The 25,832-nt window shown below is 42.6% G+C and overlaps 1 protein-coding gene across 1 annotated transcript in view; it reads right to left on the bottom strand.

Annotated features, from left to right (window-relative positions):
- Positions 1-12,900, bottom strand: part of LOC139380681 (diacylglycerol kinase, beta) — a 50,965-nt gene extending 38,065 nt beyond the window's left edge. The window contains exons 1-7 of the mRNA XM_071123615.1: positions 12,828-12,900; positions 8,483-8,608; positions 6,069-6,145; positions 5,677-5,697; positions 5,421-5,568; positions 4,598-4,747; positions 1,214-1,263 (exon numbers count right to left, since the gene is read on the bottom strand). Coding sequence (XP_070979716.1) covers positions 1,214-1,263; positions 4,598-4,747; positions 5,421-5,568; positions 5,677-5,697; positions 6,069-6,145; positions 8,483-8,552 — 516 coding nt within the window. The 5' untranslated portion in view covers positions 8,553-8,608; positions 12,828-12,900. The remainder of the gene's footprint in view (positions 1-1,213; positions 1,264-4,597; positions 4,748-5,420; positions 5,569-5,676; positions 5,698-6,068; positions 6,146-8,482; positions 8,609-12,827) is intronic.
- Positions 12,901-25,832: the final 12,932 nt, after the last annotated feature.

Genomic DNA, 25,832 nt, shown 5'->3' on the forward strand with positions numbered 1-25,832 from the left:
CAGTTGATGACAAACAATGGTTTTAGACAGATGAACAGCATGTAATAGTCAGTTGGTTCAATCTTCCCTCTCCAAAGGAGAGTTGTACAATGCACAACAAAAGCGGCTTGAAAACTGATACAGGCTTGATGACTTAATTACAATGGTTGCCCTATGGGAGGGCAATTATCATCTAGTGGAGAGTCATCACATGCAGGCCAGAGCAATGAACATGAGACATTCACTCGCCTGCTCCTCCGCAACAAGCCAAAGCTTTTTTATTTTATTTAACATTTATTTAACCAGGCAAGTCAGTTCAGAACAAATTCTTATTTACAATGACAGCCTACCCGACCAAACCCGGACGATGTTGGGCCAATTGTGTGCTGTCCTATGGGAATCCCAATCACGGCCGGATGTGATACAACCTGGATTCAAACCAGGGACTGTAGTGACGCCTCTTGCACTGACTTAGACCGCTGCACCACTCGGGCTTGTGTAATGTTACTTTAGATTATATTGTACAAAATATTCTACATTTCACTCAAATTAGTATGATATGTTAGGTATAGTTACATAATACAGGTTACTTAAGGCAAAAACGAAAGCAGGGTGGTTGGTTGGGGTGAATGGGTAGACTTATAACACGAACGTCTAGCAACCCAAAAGGCTGCGTGTTCGTATCTCATCACGGACAACTTTAGCATTTTAGCTAATCTGCAACTTTACAACTACTTACTACTTTGCAACTACAAGCATTTTAGCCAACCCTTCCCCTAGTCCTAACCTTAATAACCTAACTCTTAACCCTAACCTTAACCCCTAGCCTAGCTAATGGTAGCCATCTAGCTAACGTTAGCATTAGCCACCTAGCTAACGTTAGCCACAGCAAATTGGAATTCATAACATATCATACATATTGCAAATGTGTAACATATCATATGAAATGGATGACATACATCCACAAATGAATACATGCCATACGAAACGTAACATATCATTCTAATTGGAGTGTCACTTGGATTTACATTTACTATGTTAAGTCTACCCTTGAGCTCAGGTTGCAGCACCAAATCATTTTTCAGTACAGTAAACAACATGGCGTGTATAGGACAGAACCAAACATGGCACTGGTATAGGCTTTAGAAAATAACAAAGATGTTTCATGTAAGGCTGTGTTCAAATAATGCTTGGCATATTTTTTGAATATGTATGAAGAAGGAAAAATGATTACCGAACTATCCAGAGACCCATTCCCATCTGTATCATAGAGACGAAACATAACTGTAGAGAAAGAGATCAAACATTTATGAGTTTCAATTGTTGTTTGAGATGCAATACATGTCATTGAGACACATTTTTACTACCAATTTAGTTTCATGGATGCACTTTACTATGTTGAAGCACAAAAACTTCCTTTAGTTTTTAAGGGTACAATCAGCTATTGAACTCCCATCAATTCAAAGCAATGTTTCCCCTCATAAAAGTGTTCTTAGCATCTCAGTATTGAAGTCTGATTGGTTCTTGCACTAGCCCCCAGCCACAACTTAACACCATCACCATGGAAACAGACAGCTCCCTCACCAGAACAGTGATTGGCTATCTAATACAAGAGTGACAGACACACACACACCAGTTCTATAGTAATATAATCGTGACAACACTCTCCTCTGCCCCAAGTAATTTACATACTAATGTATATTCCCAATACATGGAAAAAGTGTTTTTAACCCAGTCTCAGCGTGACGCTACCCACTCCCTCAATCTCAGTAGTGGTGCAGCTAGTGACAAACCCAGCTGGATTGAAGAGGGTGAGCTGGTGAGTTCACTAAGGACTCGAAGAGGGGGGTTGTTCATTTCATATGGGGTTGACGTCAAGCTGCTGTTTGTCAGACGCTAATTAGGAGCTAATTGACAGCTTCCTGCTGTGGTGCGGTCACGTCGGTCCACTGGGGCCGGAGGAAGGGGAAGTGAGGTAGATGCCTGGAGGAATGAGAACTCTGCTGGAGCTGGGAAGGTGTTTGTGGTGGAGAGAGATGAGAGGAATAGCATACAGTCGAGTCACTCAGAAAAGGCAGAGAGCTAAATTGTCTAACCCTATGAACCTAGATTATAAAGACTGTTATTTATCGTTGTCATCACCTCACCTCCTCTTCAAAGCTGAACTAGTACTAGTTGCAGTAACAATAACTAAATTCACTGTGGTGACATAGGGTATATTTCCTCAACCATAAAGAACCAAGGGAATTTAGCTTGCTACTGATGATGATCAATACTCACGTTTTAGATGTTTCTCTTTTTGCCATGCATTCCCTGACTTTGCACAAGGTATGTAGACCTACAGATATAGCAGCTTAAATGAGTGTACTGTACGTGTAAATTGAAACCTGTCATTCTTAGAAGAACCAGCAGAGGGCACTATTTAGCTCCACAAGACATCATTGAGGCTGGACGGAAGGAGGGGTAGGGTGGGCAGAGTGGGATTCTCTCTACAAGGAGAGATACTGTAGCATCCAAGGCTAAACCAATGATGTGCTCCCTGGGCCAGACCAGCTAAATTATTAACACACTTAATTCTTAATGAACGGCTCTGTTCTTCAATTATTCAGCAGTTGGATGAGAATTATAAGAACACATAAAAAGTCTGATGTTCAATTATCTAATATAATCTCATAAATAAATAAGTACACATCTAAAGTTTAAGTAGAATAAAGAGATACCATGGCAACGCTAATAAGGGCTTTCAGTAAACATAATGATTCAAGTAGACTACAGTGAAAAGGCTAGACTGCTACTCCTGCTTAGGTAATGGGAAATATCTAGCAGTGTATTGGGATGAAGCTCTATCTCGTTTGGCTATGAGTGTCTGTATTTACGGTACACAAATGTCATTATTCTCACGGGTAAACCACAAAATAACATTTTTGTTCTGGAAATCCTAATTCTGCATTATAGCCAAAGGAGCTCCAGTATACAGTGGGACAAAAAAAAGTATTTAGTCAGCCACCAATTGTGCAAGTTCTCCCACTTAAAAAGATGAGAGAGGCCTGTAATCTTCATCATAGGTACACTTCAACTATGACAGACAAAATGAGAAAAAAAATCCAGAAAATCACATTGTAGGATTTTTAATGAATTTATTTGCAAATTATGGTGGAAAATAAGTATTTGGTCACCTACAAACAACCAAGATTTCTGGCTCTCACAGACCTGTAACTTCTTCTTTAAGAGGCGCCTCGGTCCTCCACTCGTTACCTGTATTAATGGCACCGGTTTGAACTTGTTATCAGTATAAAAGACACCTGTCCACAACCTCAAACAGTCACACTCCAAACTCCACTATGGCCAAGACCAAAGAGCTGTCAAAGGACACCAGAAACACAATTGTAGACCTGCACCAGGCTGGGAAGACTGAATCTGCAATAGGTAAGCAGCTTGGTTTGAAGAAATCAACTGTGGGAGCAATTATTAGGAAATGGAAGACATACAAGACCACTGATAATCTCCCTCGATCAGAGGCTCCACGCAAGATCTCACCCCATGGGGTCAAAATGATCACAAGAACGGTGAGCAAAAATCCCAGAACCACACGGGGGGACCTAGTGAATGACCTGCAGAAAGCTGGGACCAAAGTAACAAAGCCTACCATCAGTAACACACTACACCGCCAGGGACTCAAATCCTGCAGTGCCAGACGTGTCCCCCTGCTTAAGCCAGTACATGTCCAGGCCCGTCTGAAGTTTGCTAGAGAGCATTTGGATGATCCAGAAGAAGATTGGGAGTATGTCATATGGTCAGATGAAACCAAAACGGAACTTTTTGGTAAAAACTCAACTCGTCGTGTTTGGAGGACAAAGAATGCTGAGTTGCATCCAAAGAACACCATACCTACTGTGAAGCATGGGGGTGGAAACATCATGCTTTGGGGCTGTTTTTCTGCAAAGGGACCAGGACGACTGATCCGTGTAAAGGAAATAATGAATGGGGCCATGTATCGTGAGATTTTGAGTGAAAACCTCCTTCCATCAGCAAGGGCATTGAAGATGAAACGTGGCTGGGTCTTTCAGCATGACAATGATCCCAAACACACCGCCCGGGCAACGAAGGAGTGGCTTCGTAAGAAGCATTTCAAGGTCCTGGAGTGTCCTAGCCAGTCTCCAGATCTCAACCCCATAGAAAGTCTTTGGAAGGAGTTGAAAGTCAGTGTTGTCCAGCAACAGCCCCAAAACATCACTGCTCTAGAGGAGATCTGCATGGAGGAATGGGCCAAAATACCAGCAACAGTGTGTGAAAACCTTGTGAAGACTTACAGAAAACGTTTGACCTCTGTCATTGCCATCAAAGAGTATATAACAAAGTATTGAGATAAACTTTTGTTATTGACCAAATACTTATTTTCCACCATAATTTGCAAATAAATTCATAAAAAATCCTACAATGTGATTTTCTGGATTTTTTTTCTCTCATTTTGTCTGTCATAGATGAAGTGTACCTATGATGAAAATTACAGGCCTCTCATCTTTTTAAGTGGGAGAACTTGCACAATTGGTGGCTGACTAAATACTTTTTTGCCCCACTGTATTCCCCTTTTAGAGGAAAAACAATCATTAGTCCTCACACTCCAGTTTGTCCTCGGGTCGGCCACCCTCCAGCAGTGAGAGGTAGCAGACGATGTCCTTCAGTTGAACCATGCCTAGAGGTCTGGGCAGAGTCCTGGGTAGAGGGGGCACCTTCAGAGGGGTCGAGTTCCCTTTGATCAGCTTGAGGCCTGCAGAGAGAAGAAGGCCAGAGAAGAAGGTCAAAATGTAGACCGGTTAGGATCATTGCTGAGCTTTATGCCTCTAATGTCAACCTCAAACTGTCTTTCAAACTGTCTACCAATAAATCTAAATTCATGTTGTGAAATTGATTGCAGATGTTATATAGGTGTGGTCTTTGCCAATATTACGGTAGTAAATGTTGACTAGACAGCACAGTTTTAGTTTATGATGATTGTCGGTAGTACCTCAGGACACGTACAGTTTGGACAATTTGTGAAAAAGTACAAGCTGTGGCTACATACACTGCACTCAATGACTTGCCTGTAAGCTACAGTCCACAACAACAATGCAATCTGGGGGGGTCTGACGACAGAGTTAACCATTCTGAACCAATTACAACAGTACCTATCACCCAGTGAACATGCTCTTTGTGGTAGGAGTAAAAACTAAAGCAGACCTAAACAACTTTAGGCTTTTATTTGTCTGCTGCTGAGGTCATAGAGGTCATAGTTTCTATGCGTTCTTGATCTGTTCCTTTGCTTTTGTCTGAAGTGAAGGTACGGTGGTCCTAAGGGCAAAGTAGCTTTAAAGATTCAGTAAGAGCGCACGCAGACAACATAAAAGCTACTTTGCCCCTTAGGGACATCATCTGAAGGTTATAGCTGCAGTGCAGGGTCTTACCAGTAACTCTGGGCTTGTCTATTGAAGAGGGGCTGGGTTTTGGTCCCTTGTTACTGAATGATAAGAAGAGGTGTTGACAGAACTCCTCTGCCAGCTCGCTCTCCAGAAACGTATGCATGAAGACCTTGAAGCCTTCAAAGTCAATCTCCTGAAACAAGACACAGAACATGATCCTGGTTGGTATAATTCCCATGAAGGAAGCTTTGATTACCATATCATTACCAAATCATGTCTGGGAGAACAAGGAATGCATTACCTGATTGAGTATGTCTTTCTTCTATGCAGCATTGAATAAAGACATTGGGAATCTCAATAAATCAAACTTTTAAAAAAGTAAGTTACTCATATCCTGAAAAGCACACAAACAACCATGACATTTTCGGCATTTCCACTACAACCAAAGTAAGTAGTGCCTCTTACATTCAAATTCCAAAACTAAACCAAGATATATTGGTCTGAGGTGACTATAGACCGATACCAGTGTTGAATGTTGTTGACATCCAAAATGACCAAGACTTGGTAGCAAGTCTGAAGTGAGGGTAGTTTTCTACATTATGAAGAAGTCTCAAAATAGTTCTACAATGGTTCAAGCAATGCTAATGTTGCCACATCACTACCAGAACAGTGTCTTATGGGAAGAAAGACTACCTCCTCTGGGTTATATTTCGCCAGCACTCCGTCTCCATGGAACTCCTGCAGCACATCTTTCAGCTTCTTGGTTGAGTCTAAAAGAAAAACACTCAACAGATGTTATAACCATAAAGGCTTCCCGTTAAATAGCAATTGATATCGTGTCCGCGAAGGGAGATCCCACTGCGGGATCTCATCCAATTATCTCTAAACTTGGAGTTAGAGTGCAAAAGATCCAGTCTACAGCTCAGGAGGAATTCGATCGGACACCCACCAGACCGCATCAAAATTACCGGAGGAATCACCAGACTCTGGAACCAGTAGGAGGTTAGACTCCTCTGCCTGGTCCGTTTGGTCTGGTTCCTGTCAAGGTCTCTTCCTGTATTTTCAAACTATGGGAGTGTAGCCCTAGGAGTGTCCTGGCAGGACTGGTCCATTTGGGCCCCTGGTGTAGACATTGTTTTATTATGTTATTCTAGCTGTTCCATTATGATATTTGTAGCTTCTGGAGCAACAAGACTAGATTTGGAAGGATGACCATGTGAGACCATGAAACGTGTGACTGGTTGCCTGCGTGATAAAACCCACCAAAAATAAGTTGTAAAGTATTAACTATTCACTCATGCACTGTTTTTTTATCACTCCTCTACATGGTCAAAAAACGGTCACGTTTTCGTCTTATTGCTAATACTTTAAAGGAAATGCCTTTGTGTAGGTTACTTTAGGCCAAAATGCATGTCACATCAGTGTTCTACTACACAGTACCTGGGAAAATACAAACCGCAACGTCACTGTGCAAAAAAAAAAATCCATTCTACTAATCGTCTCTGATTGTGAAGTCATAACTAGTAGACTGTAGAGTATTGGTGCTCATGCGGTATCTGAAGTGAGGAAAGTGTGCAATATCGTTCACTTCACCTTTTTAATGAGAATAGGGTGTGTGGGGGGGAGGGGCTAAAGTAAGCTGGAGGGCCTGAAAAGGAGGGAGGGAGAGGTGGAAACAGAGGAAGGTCCATTGTTGCAGCTCGGAGAATGGGATATTGTATAACCTGTCGCTGCACACGGAGCACAATGACTAGCTGTGAGCCCATTGATACACGGTTATCCAAATCTCTCTATCGCACACTGTCCCTCACTCTTTCTTTCCTTCTCATTTACCCTGGTCCCAAACCCCGTCTCTTCTCAGACTTTCAGACATTATAGCGGAGCTGGATTTGTTTTAGAGGGTAGATGAGCTTTAATATTGCAGATGTAAATTGTCTGCATCATTTCCAATCCCTCAATCCCCCCCACACACTTCTAGAACCAAAGCTGCGCCCCTGGTAAACCCTGCAGAAGAAGAAAAACGATCCCAGTCAGAGACGGTAAAGAGAGGCTGGAGAACTGCTTACAGTCGGCGGAACAATGTTGTCCAAACGCGTAGAGCAATTAACTCGTCATGGCCAAGTGAAACCCTTGGCCTGCAGAAGAGATCCCAAGCAACAAAAAAAAAGCATTCCTTATTTAGATTCGGACTGAGGTCTGTGAATATGTAATAAAATAACCTCCAGTCAAGACACTATATAGATTTAGGGTCTTTATTGCTGCTGAAATGAGCTCAGTTGTTTTATTCTCCTCTACTATACTGGGATGAAGTTCTTATTGTTGTGGTCATGTGGGAAGTCTTTTGAGATTCCTTCCTTTTACGAAAACTATTTTAAAACCAAAATATAATAAATATTGCAAATAATGTTACTCCATCTAATTGTTACCCTGGAAACCACCAACGCAAGAAAGGCTTCAGTATATCTCACTATTCCCATTGAAAGGCAACAAAACCATCCATCTCAAACTTGCACAGTCAAATTTTTCATTTCCAAAAACCTGAATACGTGCAGTATAACTTCAAGACGTTCATAACTCTCGTTGGCCCGCAGGGGAAGCTTTTGTGTTATGATTAATAATGGTTTAACATAAACAGCACCAGAGCACCAGACAGATTTAATGCTTGACCTGGTATGCTGCAAAATCAGACGGGTTGCCAAATAACAGATTACAGACATATGGATGATTCCAAGTCATCAGAGAAAGAGGGGGTTTTGTACTGTTTGAGCTTTACACCAAATCTAGTTGGATTAGGCTGGGTTTCAGAACGCAGTGACAGTGCATGGAGATATTCTCTGCTCTTATGCAGTCACCATTACAGTAACTGGGCTCTGTTATCCTGCCGTAGTCAAGCAGTAGGAAAATCTCTCTCTGTGTGAGATGGATTAGGACATACTGCTGGGATGGGCTCTACAGTAGTTTACTAATCCAGTGTCACATTTTATACCTGACTAGATTCAATTTTCAATTAAGTTTAAACTTGATTGTGAGAGCCTAAGCGACGGTGTACGCACGCACGCACGCACACACACACACACACACACACATTGTCAGAGACACAGACTTACATTGAGCGTACTCCTGCAGAAGGGAGAATTCAGCTGGGGTCAGAGTGACCCACTTGTCCTGGTTGGTCATTGTGATGAGTCCTCTTCTCACTCACATCCCCAAACTATCATCCCACAGTCCACTCTCTGGAACAGAACGCAGAACAACATGTTAGGCCTCTTTCATCATAGTGGCGGACTGTTAACAGAAAGAGATTTGGTTTGGGTTCTGACATTCATTCCATCATCTCCGGTAATAAAATTGCATAGAATGACTGTATATTGATCCTCACATCATTACATTGCTATAGTATAGTACAGCGTAGTTTAGCAGAAACTATGAAACTAAAATGTCCATCTGTAACCAAAAAAAGTATATCAGTCTGTCAGTCAATTAGAGACTGAGGACTTTTTTTGATTCATAATACGTATTGAACCCCCTAATGAACGCATTTTTCATGCTATCATAAGTATTACATCAGACAAGTACATGACTCTTAGTATGACTGACAACCAAGCTAATGCTATCTTGTCCTATCCAGCACTATGTGCTATAGCTAGCTCGTAATTTGCTAAATGGCATGTCAATGTCCAACATGAACTCATCAACTCAATGCATTATTTGACGTCTGTCCTACTTACAGACGTAGGATCTTAATTTGATCACCCTTTTTCAGGAGAACTTTCCTGCAATGCAGGACATTTAAAACATGTAGTGTATTTGAGGTTTAAAAAGGCTGACATTTCAGGCTTCATTTTCCCTTACAAAAATGTACCAACCCCTACAAAAATGTCCATCAATTATAATCCACATAATAATTCACATTTCCTGTTGCCTGCTTGAGCAAACTGGCTCAAATTAAGACCCCACAACTGTACCTAGGACAACATTTAGTTTATGTGTAAAGAAGCATTTATGACAGACAGTATAAGGGACATGTAGGAGTTTAAGTCATGATTGTCCAGGACTGCTGACGCTGTTTGAAGACAACAGAATGATGGGCCAGCTGGCATCACTGATTATGGACAATGCCACGGTGACAGAAGATTGGACAGTGTCAGAAAAGAGGGGATGTTGTGCCACTTTTCCCTTGCCCCCCCCCCCCCCCCCCACACACACACACACAATAGGTTAGCACAATACAAGATATGCTTACTGTAATCTTAATCTGTTCTACATTGTAACTACTATAACTACTGAGAAGGGTTTAAAAAGCATTACACATTCATGTAAAGAGAAATAAATAGTGTGTGTGTGTGTGTGAGTGTGTGTGTGTGTGTGTGTGTGTGTGAGAGAGAGAATGAGTGTTTTGGGGTTAGTCGGTTGCTACATTATATAGCCTGGGGTATTGTGCTCTGTGGGCTACTGAATCTAAATGTTCCACTCCCCCCTGCTCTCTTAATGAACCTGTGTTAGTCTCAGAGCCAGCTTCCTTCCTTTTTGACCCAATTATAAAACCTCACAGCAACAAATGCATGTAACAGTACTTTACAACCTCAGTTCACAACTTTTTCATACTGAAAGAGCTGGCATGAAGTCATCCGTGTGTGTGTGTGTGTGTACTAGTATGCAGGAATTTGTGTGCGTGTATGTGTGTGTCTGTGCATATATGTGTATCTGTGTACAGGCATAGTTTGTATGTGGATGTCCTGAACATACCCATAGTAATTGCACAGTTCTAAACTTAAGGAACCCTTGAGACACTTGAATATGCATGGACACGTACGGTGCGTTTGGAAAGTATTTCCAACCCTTCCCTTTTTCCACATTTTGTTACGTTACAGCCTTATTCTACAACGATTCAATTATATTTTTGTTCTAATCAATCTACACGCAATACCCCAGAGTGACAAAGCAAAAATATGTTTTTATAATAAATAAGGTATTATATATTTTTTTTTACCTTATTTACATAAGGATTCAGACCCTTTGCTAAGACACTCAAAATTGAGCTCAGCTGCACCCTGTTTCCAAAGCTCATCCTTGAGGTGTTTCCACAACTTGATTGGAGTCCACCTGTGGTATCTTAAATTGACTGGACATGATTTGGAAAGGCACACACCTGTCTATATAAGGTCCCACAGTTGACAGTGTATGTCAGAGCAAAAACCAAGCCATGAGGTTGAAGGAATTGTCAGTAAAGCTCCGAGACAGGATAGCAAACCAAAAAAACACAGTGGACTCCATCATTCCTAAATGGAAGAAGTTTGGAACCACCAAGACTCTTCCTAAAGCTGGCCGCCCGGCCAAACTGAGCAATCAGGGGAGAAGGTCCTTGGTCAGGGAGGTGACCAAAAACCCGATGGTTACTCTGACAGAGCTCCAGAGTTCCTCTGTGGAGATGAAAGAACCTTCCAGAAGGTCAACCATCTCTGCAGCATTCCACCAATCAGGCCTTTATGGTAGAGTGGCCAGATGGAAGCCACTCCTCAGTAAAAGGCACGACAGCCCGCTTGGAGTTTGCCAAAAGGCACCTAAAGGACTCTCATACCATGAGAAACAAGATTCTAGAGTCTGAGGAAACCAAGATGGAACTCTTTGGCCTGAATGCCAAGCGTCACGTCTGGAGGAAACCTGGCACCATCCCTATGGTGAAGCATGGTGGTGACAGCATCATGCTGTGGGGATGTTTTTCAGCGGCAGGGACTGGGAGACTAGTCAGCATCGAGGGAAAGATGGACGGAGAAAGTGAAGCGAGATCCTTGATGAAAACCTGCTCATGAGCATTCAGGATCTCAGACTGGGACAAGGGTTCACCTTCCAACAGGACAACGACCCTAAGTACACAGCCAAGACATTCGAGATTACTCTGAATGTCATTGAGTGGCGCAGCCAGAGCCTGGACTTAAACCCGATCGAACATCTCTGGAGAGACCTGTAAATAGCTGTGCAACATCCAACCTGGCAGTGCTTGAGAGGATCTGCAGAGAAGAATGGGAGGAACTCCCCAAATACAGGTGTACCAAGCTTGTAGTGTCATACCCAATAAGACTTGAGGCTGTAATCGCTGCCAAAGGTGCTTCAACAAAGTACTGAGTAAAGGGTCTGAATACTTATGTAAATGTGATATTTAATTTACATTTCAAAAAAATATTTTTGCTTTGTCATTATGGGATATTGTGTGTAGCTTGATGAGGGAAAATAACAGTTTAATCAATTGTAGAATAAGGCTATAACGTAACAAAATGTGGAAAAAGTCAAGGGGCCAGAATATTTTCCGAATGCACTACATATAGTGCTATATATTATATATTATTGATGCAATTGTACAGTACTGACAGAAGACTTAAGAATAATATACTGTACATCTGAAATACATTCAGTATCTGTGGCTAAATAAACCGTAATGTGGTGCCATGTATGCATTATTATGCTATTTAGACTGCGAAAAATCACAGAAGTCAATCGAATCGCTTGCTACAGGCATTGGCACTACCTCCCATAAACGTTGATCAATTGCTTGTGTGACAAATACATATCGCTACTCTGCAATCCCTCTCTAGGACTCGTACATACGTATCCCTATCATAAATACTAGTTGTTACATTTGTCTTGTAATTCACATTTACAATCCCTTCCCTACGAGTGTTAGATACACAGGAAAGCAAAATGATCAAAATGATTCTCATTCTCTATTGTTTATAATCCTTTTACATCAGTGGAGGTCGGTGAGAGGAGTTATAAGAGAACGGCCTCAATGTAATGGCTGGAATGGAATAAATGGAATGGTATCAAACACATAAAACATATGGAATCCACATTTGACTCCAGCCACGTTTGACTCCATTTCCTCTAGTCTGAGATGTGGACGTCGATTAAGGCAGCCCCCCCCCCCCCCCTGATTCAAGACACATTTCAGTTGAAGGCATTCAGTTGTACCCCCTTTCCCTCTTCCTTTCCATTCCATTCCATTACCATGAGCCTGTCCTCCTATAGCTCCTCCCACCAGCCTCCACTGGTATACATACAGTATAATGCACATAATCCTCATCATAATGTCCATAGAACTGCAACAGCAGCATCACAGCAGTAACCCTTTAGCAAATGTCTCAATGCTGCGAGTCTAAATCCACGAGTAGTGAACTGTATTTGCAGTAGCAGCACTGTGATACCGATAGGCTTGATTCATTTCCAGTGGTGCCACCGCAGGTTATCAAACACTGTTGCTGCATCTATCAATTAATTCATCGGCAATATGACACCCGGTAGAGGATTTTACTGCAAGAGACACCAGCGATACGACTAGAGTAGCTGACACTACACATGAACAAATACACCCACTACATTAGACACCCACTAAATACCCGCTCGCATAGGGTCAATGAACGAACAAACAATAGACTGCAGTATCAACATGATACTCACCTGCTGGAGAGCCAAGGCAAACTGCCTGGAGCAGGGAGTAGTCTTCCAGACAGATGCTTACAGATGACGCTTACACACTCTCACACACACGCATCTTGCTCTTTCTCACACTCTCACATACAAAATACACACACCCACTCACATCATGTCCCCGCTGAATGTACTGGAGGAGAGCGTAGAGGGTTTGTCATCAGATGGTGTGTATGTGAGTGTGTGTGTATGTGAGTGTGTGTTAGACCCCCCCGTCTGCTGTGTGTGTAAGAGTATGCGTGTGTGGCTGTGTTTGTGAGTGTGTGTGTGTGTGTGTGTGTTAGACCCCACCGTCTGCTGTGTGTGTAAGAGTATGCGTGTGTGGCTGTGTTTGTGTGTGTAAGTGTGTGTTTGTTTAAAAGCAGTCAGTGCAAGAGGATAGAAACTCCAATAGAAAAAGGGGAGTCTGTGTGAGAGGGAGAGAGTAATAAAAAGCAAAGAACGATCTTCGCTTATCCGCAATGATAATCAGTTCCCATACTCACTGCTTACGTCACCCTTATCCCTCCTCTCCTCCTCTTTCTGCTCCCCCACTATTCCCTCGTGAGGATGATGTCCTGAGCTCCTGCTCTCTCTCCCTCTCTCTCTCTCTCTCCAGCTCTCTCTCGCTCTCTCTCTCTCTCCAGCTCTCTCTCGCTCTCTCCCTCTCTCCAGCTCTCTCTCGCTCTCTCTCCCTCTCTCTCTCGCTCTCTCTCCCTCTCTCTCTCTCTCCAGCTCTCTCTCGCTCTCTCTCTCCCGCTCACTCTCTCTTCCTCACTCTTTCTCTCACCTGCTCTCTCGCTCCCGCTTTCCCTATCCCTCACTTTCTCTCTTCCGTTCTCTCTCTCCCGTTGCCGTGGCGCTTGTCACCATTAGCATTCAGCAGGCAGGTGGTAACCGCGGCGACCTGTGGGAACACCTCTTGATTGAACTGATGGGATGTGAAAGGGGCAAGGGCCGGCGGTCTCGGGGAGGGGGTGTCGTGTTCAACAGACATGAATCAGGAGTAATATTCTCTCATCACTGTGGTGCTGCAGCTGTGGAGGGCTATTGGATAGCAGCCCAAGGCCAATTACATTCAGAATCAACAGGAAAAATGATAGGCAAGGGTCCTTGACATTTTAGATACTTAAAATACATTATGTGTTTTCTATGGCTGTGGCTGAAATACAAAGGGAAAAGACTGGAGGGATACAATATATTATAATTTGACGCCATGTGTTCACGAAAGAAGCACACAACATATGAGTACAATAACAGCTATTGCTGAAAAGCAGTGACATTATTTCTACTCATACAGAATGTACAACTTGCTGCTGTTATGTACCAGCCTCACAAAAGAGAGAACATGTCGGACAAAAAATACTGCGCCGCCCAGCAGTCTACTCTGCTATTTGGACCAAAGCTAATACCCACCAATTCATTTAACAGCTCCGGATTATACATAGTCAGCTATCTATCGCCCCCACACCTTTCACATAACCTCCCAAATAATGGACACTAAGCTCTCAGTGTATTGAATTGAATATCAGATGCCTGAAACAATGAGTGAAAAATAGAGGCCAAATCTGCCAATACTGTTTAAGTTTTCAGAAACACCTACAGGCTCTCTCTCAGTCTTTAGTCGACCGAGGCCAAGGGTATTTGTGTTGTTTGCCAGTGGGCCTGGCTCCAGTCTAGTTATTGACATTTTCTCCCATGTGACAGTCGGGGGGGTTGGGGGAATGCTCATCACATTGACGTAGAGAACATATCATTCCCTAGCAGTTGTTTATCACATTTTATGTACTTGTCATATTCCACTCCAGGTTTCAAATTCACTATGGATTTACTATACAGTGTATTTTAGTGCTAACCCATGACTGTGCAATTAGTGTATATAGTAGGGTAGTAGCGGCTGGCTTCTTTTTTGGGAGGGAGCATCCACGCACACGCATCACCCATCCAAAACAATGGCGGCTGAACGACATGAAAGCACCACTACGTAAATGCTAATAGAATTGCGTTATGATCAACGTGCAGTAGGTAGGTGAGTCAGATTGTCTGTCTGTTGTGCCGTGCTTACATCATCCCTACTATGAATGAAAACAGTCAGTCGCTGTGGGGATGAATTGTCACTCAAACAAAGCATGAACCAGGGCATAGATGAGACCTACGTCATTCCACTTCCTGACACAATTGTTATTGATCTTAGCATCACTGTATAATTGACTGTTGTCTTCTGTAGATCATCCACCACACAGATGAGGCTTTAGCCTGTGGGCTTACTAATCAAATATTATTACTTATCAAATATATATGATGAAGCTATAAACTGTACATAAGCTGTATACTGTAGACACATTATATAAACTATGTACTAAAGATATAAGCTATATTTCAAATAACTGTCCAGTGTTTCCAGATTTCTAGGAAATATGACCAATAATTAATTACAATATGAGTGCAATCATTTTCCTTTAGAATTATTTTTTATTAAATATGTTAAAAAGCATCTATTCTCTGTTGGAATGGTGTAGGAGTACTCCAACAAATAGAATGGTGTGTGTGTATACCGGTATTTCAAAATATTAATGTGGGTAGACTGCTGATTGGCCAGCTCGGCCAATGATCCAACATGAAATCATGTTCTATGTCCACAAATGTGAGTATAGGACGAGTCAACAACATTATTTGGATGTGAGTTAACAGAATATTCACTTTTAAACTTTTTTCCCTGGACAGATACTTTTACGGTATCTGTATAGTAATCCTATAACCTAGTCTCACTAATGGATGGCAAAGCATGTTGTCTCACAAATAGTACATATGGAAGGAAGTATGCTATTTCAACAAACACATATAATGACTACCCCACCTAAAGCTTCTTCCCTCTCTATGCTAAATATAGCCACAGTATAGTGGTTGGAGTCTAGTTCGTATGGCTGGCTGGCTGGCTGGCTGGCTGGCTGGCTGGCTGGCTGGCTGGCTGGTTGGTTGGCTGTGTATAATAATAGGATATTACATAAGTGCCATCCCCAGTATACTACAGAAACTACAATATGGGTCCCTAGTCAAATCAAATCAAATACCACTTTATTGGTCACATACATATGGTCAGCAGATGTTAATGCGAGGGTAGCGAAATGCTTGTGCTTCTAGTTCCGACAATGCAGTAATCTCTAACAAGTAATCTAACAAATTCACAACAACTACCTTATCACACAAATGTAAAGGGGCGAATAAGAATATGTACATATAAATATATGGATCTTGCAGTAGATGGTATAGAACAGTATATACATATGAGATTAGTAATGTGGGATATGTAAACATTATTAAAGTGGTTGAGTGGTTAAAGTGGCCAGAGATTTGAGTCTGTATGTTAGCAGCAGCCTCTCTATGTTAGTGATGGCTGTTTAACAGTCTGATGGCCTTGAGATAAACAGCTTCTATCAGTCTCTCGGTCCCAGCTTTGATGAACCTGTACTGACCTCACCTTCTGGATGATAGCGGGGTGAACAGGCAGTGGGTCGGCAGCTTGTTGTCCTTGATGATCTTTTTGGCCTTCCTGTGACATCTGTAGGTGTCCTGGAGGGCAGGTAGTTCGCCCCCGGTGATGCGTTGTGCAGACCACACTATCCTCTGGAGAGCCTTGCAGTTGAGGGTGGTGCAGTTGCCATACCAGGCGGTGAAACAGCCCGATAGGATGCTCTCGATTGTGCATCTGTAAAAATTTGTGAGTGTTTTAGGTGACATGACAAATTTATTCAGGAAACTGACGTTGAAGAGGCATCTTCTGCACCATGTTGTACAGTGGGGCAAAAAAGTATTTAGTCAGCCACCAATTGTGCAAGTTCTCCCACTTAAAAAGATGAGAGAGGCCTGTAATTTTCATCATAGGTACACTTCAACTATGACAGACAAAATGAGGGAAAAAAATCCAGAAAATCACATTGTATAATTTTTTATGAATTTATTTGCAAATTATGGTGGAAAATAAGTATTTGAGCTCTTCAGTAAGGGCCATTCTACTGCCAATGTTTGTCTATGGAGATGACATGGCTGAGTGCTCGATTTTATACACCTGTCAGCAATGGGTGAGGATGAAATAGCCACTAATTTGATGGGGTGTCCACATACTTTGTACATAAAGTGTATATTACAATATACTCTGCCATCCATGTCCATACTATAGGCGTTCACTCAGAATTCATCCTGTAGTATTTTTCAGTGGGGGACGTTTAAGACAAGAATAGAACAGAGATTGAATCAAGCGTTCCGACGAATAAGGATTCATTCTTGGAAGACATTATGACAGTAAATAGGCATTAGTGTCTATGCATTCTTATTGATGTCTGCCTGAGATCTTGTGTTGAAGGCTTGGTGTTCCCCGCGGGAGATTGCAGAGATGCTTTACTCACCCAATAACTCTGTCTGCAAGTGATACACGTGGGCCTGTAGAAGACATTAATTTGTCGGATGATATCATGGAACTGTTTGGATCGTTTTAGACTGAGATAGAGAGGAAACAAATGTTTTCTATAGTCAGAGAAAAGGCTTTTTGTAAATTTCGATCATAAAAGCTACGTGTCATATTAGATGACAGATGTCATAAGAAGATATCAACGTGTGATAACTGACAAAATGACGCTGTCATAACACCAAACACTGTGATGTTGATATCACTTACAGGTATGCTGTCTCTCAGTGCAGCTATTGAAGAGGCCAAAACAAAACAATTTCGGTACAGTACAAATACTGTATAGTATCTCATACAGGAAATCTCACAAATATTGGTGTTGTGTACTAGGTTTGACACCTATGGGCATCCTTCATTTTTGATGTCACTACTTGATATTCTGGGACTAGGGGACGGAGGCACATGGTGTGCCATGCAGTGAAGTGGACATTCATGCAGTCTTATTGCATTCATTTATGATTTAGTACAGAAGTATTAAGACGGAGACAAAACGAGTGGAAGTGGAGGAAAACAGATACTGAGGCTTCATTATGTTTGTAGGGGAAAAGGACTGTTCCTAATGGCATTGCATTCCTTTTTCATTAGGGTAAACCCAGGGGGAGAATTCTCCCACACCCTGATTTATTTTTACTTTATTTAACTAGGAACAAGAACAAATTCTTATTTTCATCGATGGCCTAGGAACAGTGGGTTAACTGCCTTGTTCAGGGGCAGAACAACAGATTTTTACCTTGTCAGCTTGGGGATTCGATCTTGCAAACTTTAACTTACTAGTCCAACGCTCTAACCACTAGGCTACCTGCCGCCACATTATTTCTAACCTTTATTTAACTAGGCAAGTCAGTTAAGAGCGAATTCTTATTTTCAATGACGGCTACGCTGCCGCCCCTAACAATACTATGTGTAGAGATGCAACAAGCCCAATTCTACTACAGCTACCTACAGTTAGGATTCAATTTCAGATATAAACTCAGAAAAAAAAGACATCCCTTTTTCAGGACCCTGTCTTTTAAAAAAATCCAAATAACTTCACAGATCCAGCTATCTTCTTATGACAACTGTTAAGTATTTAATAAAGGGTTTAAACACTGTTTCCCATGCTTGTTCAATGAACCATAAACAATTAATGAACATGCACCTGTGGAACGGTTGTTAAGACGCAACAGCTTACAGACGGTAGGCAATTAAGGTCACAGTTATGAAAACTTAGAACACTAAAGAGGCCTTTCTACAGACTCTGAAAAACACCAGAAGAACGATGCCCAGGGTCCCTGCTCATCTGTGTGAACGTGCCTTAGGCATGCTGCAAGGAGGCATGAGGACTGCAGATGTGGCCAGGGCAATGCATTGCAATGTCCGTACTGTGAGGCGCCTAAGACAGCCCTACAGGGAGACAGGACGGACAGCTGATCATCCTCACAGTGGCAGACCACGTGTAACAACACCTGCACAGGATCGGTACATCCGAACATCACACCTGCGCGACAGGTAAGCTGAGAGAGGCTGGACTGAGGGCTTGTAGGCCTGTTGTAAGGCAGGTCCTCACCAGACATCACTGGCAACAACGTCGCCTATGAGCACAAACCCACCGTCGCTGGACCAGACAGGACTGGCAAAGAGTGCTCTTCACTGACGAGTCATAGTTTTGTCTCACCAGGGGTGACGGTCGGATTCGCGTTTATCGTTGAAGGAATGAGCGTTACACCGAGACATGTACTCTGGAGCAGGATCGATTTTGGGGGTGGATGGTCCGTCATGGTCTGGAGTGGTGTGTCACAGCATCATCGGACTGAGCTTGTTGTCATTGCAGGCAATCTCAACGCTGTGCGTTACAGGGAGACATCCTCCTCCCTCATATGGTACCCTTCCTGCAGGCTCATCCTGACATGACCCTCCAGCATGACAATACCACTAGCCATACAGCTCATTCTGTGCGTGATTTCCTGCAAGACAGGAATGTCAGTGTTCTGCCATGGCCAGCGAAGAGCCCGGATCTCAATCCCATTGAGCACGTTTGGGACCTGTTGGATCGGTGGGTGAGGGTTAGGGCCATTCCCCCCAGAAATGTCCGGAAACTTGCAGGTGCAAGTGCAAGTCACTCCACAGCTAACTTTTATATAGCTCAAACGGCTCGTACGTTGTCAAGCGGGTGGTCATGTGTGTTGGCGAGTTAGAGGGCCCTGGTTCAAGTTCAGTGAGGCAGCTCTACATGCTAAGCCAGCACACTGACACCGGTTATACTAAATCTATTTTTGGACTCATAAATTAATTATGTACCAACTGATTCTTGAAGAATATAACTTAGAAATGCCTCATGAGTTTAGTTCAATAAGTGTACCCCATCAGAACCCAAAACATTTACTCCAATGTTTAACCTTCATTTACTCAATCTGATTGGATGGGCCTTGCTCCCCAGTGGGTGGGCCCGGGTCCATTGTTGACTACATTGATGTTTCAAGTACCTATATGCTGGGGGGGGGTCTGACGCTGCTCAAATGCTCTGTCTAAACGTTGATACTTTCATATCGGCAAGAAATCATTTTCAATAAACGAAATGTTAAATTATTACACACCTTTATATGGTTCGGGTCCCCACACGGCCATATGTCCATGCTACAGCTCTTGTTTACGAAAGCAGAGACGACCAGCTATTCTTATGAGATATCTAGAACCTCCGAACACCTGTGTGTAATGGAAAGACGTCAGAAAAGTTTTGTAACTGATAAATACTGTTAAAACAGAGTTAAACGTGTACAGTAACTGTTTATTTTGCATTTGTGAAATGAAAGTAAAGGGTTTTATGTTTCTAGAACCGTATCTCAATGAGAATCAATTCACATTTAAATGTAGTATTTGGCTGTTTTGGCTGCCAGAGCCAGTTTACCTCTGTCACATGACCTGGATCAGATGGTTCAGCACCATCCTATGACAATTGCTTACATCTTTTGTGTAATTATCATTTCTGGAAAAGGCTTAAAATCAAAGGTTAAAATCCAGGTCGAGTGACATGATCAACCAAAACACAGGGCCAACATTTGCATAACAAATAAAGTCCTCGGACGTACAGAGGAGGAGGCTCGCCTACACTCCATAACAGTGCATGTTGGGCGAAGCCTACCTTTACAGGTAAGAGGCAAAATCCTGTTAACTGTGTATCTCCAAGTAACAGTGCATGTGATATCCTTTCCTACACCAAAATAACCTGCAGTAAATACTACTGACTGAATGGAACAAGTCTTTCGTGTAGCTTTATTTGGCATATGCTGTGTAACATACTGGCATTTTGGAAAGCGACAGTGCAATATCAAACAGTGCTGAGGGAATATGTGAGACAGAAGCCATCTGACTCTCCTGTTTGTTTTGAATCCTTCACAGTGTTTTCACACAACAACAACAGAACAAACAGTAGCATCAGAAGACCAGGGCTCAGCTAGTGACTCTGATACACTTCTCTACCTACCATGGTCATGTCTGCAGAGACATTGTTTCAAATTTGATTAGTCGTGTGTACAGGATACGAACACAACAACGCAACGATAAGAAATAATAAAGTATAAGAACACGTACATAAAGTAAATGGCTCAGTAGAATTGAATAAACATTTTAGCTTAAGTATAATACAGGAAGGCACAATTTATAGTCCAATATTTACACGTGTTTCAGGGAAGGGGGGATTGGGGGAAAAAGGGTTTAAATTGTGCAGTATTTAGCAGTCCTAGTAAGAGTCTGGTAGTAGCAGTTGTGATGTGTGTATAGCATGAATGTATATGTGTGTGTCTTTGTGGACGTGCGTAGACTGAGTATACCAAACATTAGGAACACCTTCGCAATATTGAATTTCCCCCCCACCCATCCTCCACCCCAAAAGGTGTCAAAAGCATTCAACAGGGATGCGGAATCATGACTTCTTCAATGCTTCCCACAGTTGTGTCAGGTTGGCTGGATATCCTTTGGGTGGTGGACCATTCTTGATACATACGGGAAACTGTTGAGCGTGAAAAACGCCAGCAGCGTTGCAGTTCTTGGCACCTACTACCATACCCTGTTCAAAGGCACTTCTTGCCTATTCACCCTCTGAATGGCACACATACACAATCCAGGTCTCAATTGTCTCAAGGCTTAAAGATCTTTCTTGAACCTGTTTCCTCCCCTTCATCTACACTGATTGAAGTGGATTTAATGACATCAATAAGGGATCATAGCTTTCACCTGGATTGACCTGGTCAGTCTATGCCATGGAAAGAGCAGGTGTTTTCTTAATGTTTCCTACACTGTTTTTGTTTGTTTTATTCTATGACCAGGCCAGCTGCCCACGGTCTGATGTACAGGTAACTACCAAAATAAAGGAAACACCAACATGAAGTGTCTTAATAGGACATTGGGCCACCACAAAGCCAGAACAGCTTCAATGCATCTTGGCATTTATTCTGGAACTCTGTTGGAGTGAGGCAAAACCATTCTTCCATGAGAAATTCCATCATTTGGTGTTTTGTTGATGATGGTGGAAAACTCTGTCTCTGGTGTCATCCCAGAACCGCTCCAGTGACCACTCTTGCCCTGTGGATGGGGGCATTGTCATCCTATGGGGGCATAGCCATGGAAGCCAAAAATAATGGTCAGCCCAGCATTTTTATACATGACCCTAAGCATGATGGGATGTTAATTGCTTAATTAACTAAGGAACCACACCTGTGTGGAAGCACCTGTTTTCAATATACTTTGAGTCCCTCGTTTACTCAAGTGTTTCTAATATTTTGTCATCTTACCTGTATTAGGCAACCCCAGGTACAGATCTTCCTTCTCCAATCCTTACCGTAACTATTATTTGGGAAAATACAAAACTGACCCAAGACCAGAGTCGAGGGGCAACCTTATCTATAAAATGAATGCAGTCTTAAGGCAACAATAGTGCCACCTGGTGCAGAATCCTGAAACTATTTTCCAGCCCATGGTAGTGAAGTAGAGTAGTGTTACTTATTCAGATACCATAATACAAATTAATCACAGTTTTAGTTATATAAAATACATGAATATCTAATACAGCGTTTATTTCTGAAATTGATGAGTGAAACTGGTAACAGAAAACTGTTTAGTCAAAAATGGAACTGAAAAATATAGAGTTAAGAAGTATTATATTTCATGAAAAAAGAGATCCTAGGAAAAGTTATCCTGCAGTTTTAGGAGGTATTTGTTGTACAGGTAAAGGTGTAGGTTAAGTTTTAAAAGTCATTCATAATATTATTAATGGCTCACTATACTGGAATGTATTGTATTGGTTGTAATCAATCAGTCAATCAATAGCAGCATATAACAGTATAATTTAAACAAAATCAGAAAAGCTGCCTTCCCATAAGATAAAGCATAGAAACACTATGAACGGTAGGTATAGTGGCCTATGGCCGTTCATACATAATATGCTTGTCCGATTAAAAACACTAACAAATATTGTTATGAGGCAAGATATGCTCATTATATATCATCTTTGATTCATAGAAGCTTGTAAGTTGGTTAATACATGGTAAAGTGTGGCTACCTAAAGTCATGGCTAAAGTCCTTCGAACATTTGGTGAAGCCAGGTACAGTAAGCCAATGGGACCTGACAATCTCATGTTGTCTTCTTCTTGACTGCAATCAATTGGCTGAATGTCTGCAGGCCCCAGTACAGCAGGGAGATGGAGACAAAGGCCTTACAGAGAGAGACAGAGAGAGACGGAGAGAGACGGAGAAAGAGACAGAGAGAGAGACAGAGAGAAAGAGAGAGAGCGAGAGAGAGAGAGAGAGGAGTTAGGCCAATGTGCTCTATACTTTATTAGGTGTCTGTGAGTACTGACTGACTCATTTTACACCTACATCTTGTTGTGACTGGATGCTGTTCTTGAGCACTTACCCCAAACAAACGTTACATTGTTTTTAGCTATGTTTCCAAAGTACTCTGGTTTGCTTCTAAGTAGATTTGATTTGCTTCATTCGCTTACCCTCATTTTTTGGTGCACCATTGTATGTATTTATGTGCACTGGACATGATTGATGGTCAGATTGACAGAGCTAGATACATAGGATATTAAGGAAGGATAGATATTATATCCATCCCACAATTGATAAAGGAAATAACACAGCATCAACTTTCACTTAATACCTGATTGAAAGAAAACACAGAAAGACTGCGACCCAGAACATATTAGCACGGGATATATAAGGACTGGCAGGAGTACGGCAAAGTCATCTCCCATGATGCTCTCATGTTGGGGTCAAGAAGTCGGACGCCACGGGGGAATATGCCAGAGATTTCGGCCAAAAGCTGTCCTGTGGCGCCTGTCCCTCCTCCCCTGACCCCCTTTCCCTCTGTTCTGGCCCATAAACTGCATCCTACCTCGCAGCGCAAGCCAAACCAGGCCCCTGTCCATCACAAGCAACGGCCTGATGGGAAAAAAGGCAGCGTTTCCTCTGGACGCCACAGCTGTTTTCCTCCGAGAGGGGAGGGAGAGTGGGAGGGAGTGAGAGAGCACAACAGGGCCTGGAATGTCCCCCCGCTTTTCCGCCCCTCACTACCTGTCCTGGCAACAGGTTCCCCACTGAGGGAAGGAGAGGATGGAGGAGGGAGGGAAGGAAGGAAGGAAGGAGGGGGGGGGGGGGGGGGGGCTGAAGAAAAGAAGGAGAGGGAGGCAACCTGGGCCTGAGACCAAAGTCACAACGTCTAGGTTGGACATACGTTTTTACACTGCAGCACTTTACAGAGACATGAGGTTGTGATGTGAGCTGTACCCATCCCTGAGATGGATTGTGATCGAAAGTGAAGCAAGGCCCCAGGAGTACCCCACAAATCACATAAAAGGCCGGGCTGTATGTTGGATCGACCGGGGGTACTGTATTTATTCTGCTCCCATCTCTCTGTTGGCCTTACTACGCAACATTTTAATAGACTTCTCTGGGAAAATAATGCACGTGGAATAGATTACATGCGGAAGCGGGGGTTTGATCGTCTGTAAATAGGCAATATGAGCAGAAAACACTGGTTCACCAAGTAGGAATCTCAACAAATCCACTCTCACTCACTTTGTTTTGATTTCAAGAGAGGGTAGTTCATTAGAGGACCAATATGAGTTAAACAAATGGGCTCAGAGCAGGACAAATAGAAATGCATGTGGTAGATCTTTATTTTTGAGTAGTTTCCGTTAACTTGTGTCCAAATCAAGACATAGAACATAATGTTCTACCTTTCTGAGCAAGGAGGATACACTTCTACAGTACCGTTGAGACTGCATTGACTATAAATAAAGTGAGATATTGAATAGTCAAGAAAGCTGCCACAAGGTGAGAGGGTAGCCTTTCTTCTTATACCTTTGACTCCCCACCTCCCTACATTGGGGTACCTGTGGCTGTCCTGGGCAGTAGGGGGTTAACATGGTGGAGCCCTGAGTTCTCCCATGCAGCTGCACTCATGATTGAAATGAAAACAGCGCAGAATGGGTGCTGTCAGGAGTGTGATATATGACTTGTAATGGGATGTTTCCAGAGCTCCCCTCCCATCCATATGGCTAGCCTGCCTACAGTCCACATTAGGAGAGAGAGATGCAATACTCAAACATCTGCATAACAGGGCTAAGAGATTCTTAGACACACACAAACACATACTCCCTCAATCGCAGGCAGGGATACACACATGAGCGCACACACGCATATGCATGCATGCATACAGTGCATTCGAAAGGTATTCAGGCCCCTTGACTTATCCCCCCCAAAATGACGTTACAGCCTTATTCTAAAATGGATTAAAATACATTTTTCCTGATCAATCTACACATAATACCCCATAATGACAAAGCAAACATGTATTAAATATAAAAAACAGAAATACTTTACTTACATAAGTATTTCGACCTTTTGCTATGAGACTCAAAATTCAGCTCAGGTGCATCCTGTTTCCATTGATCCTCCTTGGGAAGTTTCTACAACTTGATTGTCCACCTGTGGTAAATTAAATTGATTGGACATGATTTGGAAAGGCACACACCTGTCTATATAAGGTCCCACAGTTGACAGTGCATGTCAGAGCAAAAACAAAACCATAAAGGTCATAGGAACTGTCTGTAGAGCTCCGAGACAGGATTGGGTCGAGGCAGAGATCTGGGAAAGGGTACCAAAAAATTTCTACAGCATTGAAGGTCCCCAAGAGCACAGCGGCCTCCGTCATTCTTAAATGGAAAAAGTTTGGAACCACAAAGACTCTTCCTAGAGCTGGCCGCCCAGCTAAACTGAGCCATCATGGGGAGAAGGGCCTTGGTCAGGGAGGTGACCAAACACCCGATGATCACTCTGATATAGCTCCAAAGTTTCTCTGTGAAGATGAAAGAACCTTCCAGAAGGACAACCGTCTCTGCAGCACTCCACCAATCAGGCCTTCATGGTAGAGTGGCCAGATGGAAGCCACTCCTGAGTAAAAGACACATGACAGCCCACTTGGAGTTTGCCAAAAGGCACCTAAGGACTCTCAGACAACGAGAAACAATATTCTCTGGTCTGATAAAACCAAGATT

This window comes from Oncorhynchus clarkii, chromosome 2 (genome assembly GCF_045791955.1).
Source record: "Oncorhynchus clarkii lewisi isolate Uvic-CL-2024 chromosome 2, UVic_Ocla_1.0, whole genome shotgun sequence".
NCBI classification, from domain to species: domain Eukaryota; kingdom Metazoa; phylum Chordata; class Actinopteri; order Salmoniformes; family Salmonidae; genus Oncorhynchus; species Oncorhynchus clarkii.